At 49.9% G+C, this 4,915-nt stretch overlaps 1 protein-coding gene across 1 annotated transcript; it reads left to right on the plus strand.

Moving 5' to 3' along the window:
* The first annotated feature begins 2,837 nt into the window (after positions 1-2,837).
* LOC141372246 (endogenous retrovirus group K member 13-1 Env polyprotein-like) lies at positions 2,838-4,716 on the plus strand. The gene has a single exon (XM_073890756.1). The coding sequence runs from the start codon at positions 2,882-2,884 to the stop codon at positions 4,481-4,483; it is 1,602 nt and encodes a 533-aa protein (XP_073746857.1). The 5' UTR covers positions 2,838-2,881; the 3' UTR covers positions 4,484-4,716.
* The last annotated feature ends 199 nt before the right edge of the window (positions 4,717-4,915 follow it).

Here is a 4,915-nt window from a genome sequence, read left to right on the forward strand (position 1 = left end):
ATTCTCTTACCCTCACCCCTGTTCGACCTTGCACGCGGGCCGTGGCAAGTGGCGCCCAAACAGGGACCTGAGCACATGAAAGAGGATCCTGGACACTGACGTCGCATTCAGGTAAGAGAACCGGTCGTTTAACCGGCACGACAGGAGTAAGAAATTATGGGACAAAGTCAGTCCGCTAGTCATGCATATTTTCTGCGGACCCTACAGATTTTATTGGCAGAGAGAGGGCATAAGGTGTCTTCCTCCACCCTGCAGGAATTTTTCAGGAACATAGAAGATTTGTGCCCTTGGTTCCCACTAGAAGGGACAGCAAACCCAGAGGATTGGAGACGGGTGGGCCAAGAGATGAAAAATCAAATAAAGTTGCGGGGCTCCGGTGCCTTGCCGCCCAATACAATGGGCCTCTGGTCTCATATTTGTGAAATCCTGGAGCCACAACAAAAAATTGAGCTGATATCTTTAAAATCATGGGTTGAAGATGAGGAAAAAGATCTTATTAAAGTACCCCTGACTCCCACTGGGGTATCCTCTTTTGAGATCCTGGGCGATGATGCTAACATACCCACCCAGGATCCTTTCCCTCCTCCACCACCTCCTATACCCTTGGCGGGGAAAGCCCCTAAGGCTCAGAGTGGTGGGGATGAATTTGGCGATGATGATGTTTATCTTGATGATGACCCCATTCTGACTATGCCCACATCGTTGAAATTGGTCCTGCCTGCAGTCACAACCTCTGGTCAAGGGATCAATTCTGTGACTAAGTGTACTCAAACTAGCACGCTGCAGGCTTTTCCCATTATGACCAATCAGCAGAGCGCTGCCAAGTCCTCTGTATCCAACATTAGCCCTTTACAGAGAACTTTACTAACAGCGCAGCAAGCGGGAGAAGACGTGGGAGAATTTAATGCCTACCCAGTAACCTTACAGGGAGGCCAATGGACATATACTGCCTTAAATTTTAAAATGTTAAAAGACTTAAAGGCTGCCTGTAGTCAGTACGGGGCCACTGCTCCCTTTACCCTATCCATGATAGAGAACCTTACCAGAGAAGCTCTTTGCCCGGGAGATTGGAAGGTTGTTGCCCGGGCTTGCCTTAGTGGGGGAGATTATTTGTTATGGAAGGCCGAATTCGAGGAAAAGTGTAACAATCTGGCTATCTATAACAGAAGGACCCAAATCCCTGTCACATATGAGATGTTGGCTGGTACTGGAGCTTATTATGAAGTGGGTAACCAAATACATTTCCCTGAGATTGCCTATGTTCAAATCAATGAGGCTGTTTTGACTGCATGGAAAAAGTTACCGACCACTGGCACAAGGACAGAGGAATTATCTAAAATAAGACAGGGGCCCGATGAACGCTATCAAGATTTTGTTTCACGGCTTTTGCAAGCCGTAAGTAGGATTGTTGTGGACGGAGAGGCAGGAACTATTATAGTGAAGCAGCTAGCCTTTGAGAATGCCAATTCAGCATGTCAGGCGGCTATAAGGCCTTGGAAGTCCACGGGCACCCTTGAGGAATTTTTGCGGCTGTGTGCAGACATTGGTCCCAGTTATGTACAAGGGATGACTTTAGCAGCGGCCCTTCGAGGAATTCCTCCGCAGCAGCTACATACACAACTTCTTAAAAAACAAAAGGGAAAGTTCCCAATGAATTCTAAAGCTCGCATGCCCTGCTTTCTATGCGGGGAACTTGGACACTTTCGTAATGAGTGCCCTAAGGGCTCAAGACAAGCCCCATCTTTCAACTTTCCCTCGGGGAACCCCCCTAATAAGCCACAGCCACCTTCTGTGTGTCCCAGGTGTATGCGGGGACGGCACTGGGCCAATGAGTGTCGATCAAAAACTGACCGCCTTGGCCACCCCCTGCAGCAGGGAAACTCCCAACGGGGCTTCCCGCAGCCCCACCAAACAATAGCGGCAATGCTCTCCCCCCCATCTCTGAGGTCAGAGCCAACACGGCAGACCTCCCTGGGATTGAATCCCTTCACCGAGGCACCCCAGCCAGTGCAGGATTAGATCTGGCCCCAAACAGCTCTGTTTATTTAGAAGCTGGCATGCCCCCTCAACCAATAAGTACAGGGATATGGGGACCTCTCCCCCCAAACACATGGGGCTTACTATTAAGTAGATCTAGTTAGACCCTGAAGGGCTTAATGGTATATCCAGAATTTTGTGCAAATTTTCACATCACTCATACAACAGGTATTCCTTATAATTCTCAAGGTCAGGCCATTGTCGAAAGAGCCCATTCCACCCTCAAAATGTACCTCAAAAAACTAAAAGAGGGGGAAATACTACAGGGGAAAATAAAATATTCACCTCACTTACACCTTTCATTAGTACTCTTTGTTTTAAATTTTTTGAATGTTGACTCGGTTGGCCACACTGCCGCCGAACGTTTTTGGCAGCCTGAGCAGGCTCCCCTCCTCTATGCAAAGTGGCGTGACCCCGCCACCGCGGAGTGGAGGGGACCTGACCCGGTCCTACGCCAGGGCCGAGGATGTGCTTGTATCTTTCCCCAGGATGAGGAGACGCCACGCTGGCTCCCGCTCCGATGCGTCCGCATTGTCCGTGATGGTTTGCAGAATGAGGCGGCTCCAGATCCGCTCGAGGACGAGGAGACGCCCCGCCTCGGATCAGAGGAAAATAACATGCGGAGACATCAAAGCCCTGACCGCTCGGGCTGAGGCCACCGTGCGTGAGTCGGGCCAGCCAGTCACGGCTGTTGCCCTTTTCCTTGCCATGCTATCACTTTTAACCCTTGACTCTGCCCAGGCCTCTCCTTACTGGGCTTTTGTCCCGGATCCTCCTACCGCGAGGGCGGTCACCTGGAAGGATCCCTCACCTACGGTGTTTACTAACTTCACAGACATTTTTGATGGGCCTGAGATTTCCGGCCTCACTCATGCTGTGGCGCCTTTTAACTGGACCAGCCTGGCTTCTGCCCCCCCCCATTTGTTTCCAGGCCATCGATGGCCCTGAGGCGCCCCATTATGGATGCGTGGTCACTTCACCAGTCTCCCGAAGAATCCGCTCTTGGTTTGGAACTGAGCCACCCAGAGGAGACACTTTGACACCTCATGTAATGGTGGAGAATTGGGACATCAACGAGGTTGTCCTTCAACATCGACGGCCCCTGCCTGTTGGCCGTTTCGGACCCGCTTCCAGATCCCTTGAGACCCCATACCTTGACTATCCCCTCTGTAAATCTGACCTAACGTGGAAAACCTATGGACCCTCTTGGAAAACCTGCGTTCATCACAACCCAGAGATTGTGACTCCCCATGGCATACCTGACACTTATATAATTGACTGGTCAAAAGACGGGGATCTCCCTTTGCGCCGCTCCCCCCCGCTTTCAGAATATGGGCCATACGACCACAATAATTCTGCTCCCGGGGGACTGCTATCACTGGGGAGGATGAGACACCCGGACTTATGGAAAATTGTTGCGGCCATGAGAGATGTTAAAACTAATTCACCCCTTTTCCCTGGCTTCCCCACGGGCCCATTGACATTTCAAATTCAGGCATGTCTTTCCCCACCGTTTCTGTTTGTGGTGGGGGACGGATCCATGGTGCCCGAGGTTAAGGCCAATAGAACCCTTTACAAAATAACTTGTGAGGAATGTTATCTCACCAACTGTTTGCCTTTACCTAGCGCCCCAAATCCAACAAAGAAGGTTTTCCTAGCCATGCAGCCCCCTTATCTAATGATGCCTGTAGAGGTGGGGGGGCCCTGGTATAGAGATTATGGCTACCAATTTGCACAAGAACTGGAAGGCCTACTTAGTCGGGGGCGACGTTTCCTAGGCCTCCTGATAGCCGGCATCACTGCCTTGGTGTCTTTGATAGCATCAGCTACTGTCTCCACGGTGGCACTGTCCCAGGGCATACATACTGCCGCTCATGTAAATAACTTGGCTCATAATGTCTCCCAGACCCTTGCTACACAAGGAAGTATAGATAGAAAAATTTTGGCTCGCCTAGATGGTTTAGAGCAGGCGGTCGAATATTTGGGCACCCAATATTCATTGTTACATACTCGTTTGTCCTTTGTGTGCCACGGAGGGTATGGTTCCATTTGTGTGACCCCCCTGAAAGCTGACAATGTCTCCTGGGAAACGGTGCAGAGGCACTTGCAAGGTATCTGGCATGAGACAAATGTAAGCCTAGATCTGTTTCAATTGCAAGAACAAATAAACAATATAGCCTCCTCCCATCTGCATGTAGTCACCCCCGGAGACATGGCACAATCCTTTCTACAAAAGCTACAGGGGTTTAACCCCTTTAATATCCTCCAACATTCCTTCTGGATTATGTGTGCTCTGGTTGTAGGGGTAACCTTATTACTCTGCTTATGGTGTGCTTGGAGTCGCTGTCTGTTTGCTTTCATGGCTAGTACCCAAGCAAATGTACACATGTTGCGTTTAAAGATAAAAGGGGGATATGTCGGGAGCCATGAGCAACAAAGGGGTTAATCGGGTAGAGCAAAGGCTCCCTGATCCCTTTGAACCATGGCCACCTAACTGCCCCCATACAAAAACATGTTGTACTGGCTAGCCTGAGTTGTATATAGGCCAAGAAAACCACAGTGTTATTAATAGACCCTGAAAGATAGCGCACCTGGCCCTTTAAAGGCATACCGCGTAAACAAAACTGGGAAGAAACTATGCGCTTGAGGAATCTGGCCTTGAATCAGAAACACGGGACGGAGCCAGGAGAAGGGCAGGGAGGAACCTGTGAAACTTGTTTATGTCTTATTGTTATATAACCTAAGCCTATATAAAGTGTGTGAGAAAGAATAAAGTTGTTGCTCGCGGCATCCCCACGGGCAACCCTCCTGTTCCCATACTTTTATGTTTCATTCTCTTACCCTCACCCCTGTTCGACCTTGCACGCGGGCCGTGGCA

The sequence above is a fragment of the Callorhinus ursinus genome, unplaced genomic scaffold (assembly GCF_003265705.2).
Source record: "Callorhinus ursinus isolate GAN/ISIS: 27379988/994484 unplaced genomic scaffold, GSC_fseal_2.0 scaffold3783, whole genome shotgun sequence".
NCBI lineage: Eukaryota > Metazoa > Chordata > Mammalia > Carnivora > Otariidae > Callorhinus > Callorhinus ursinus.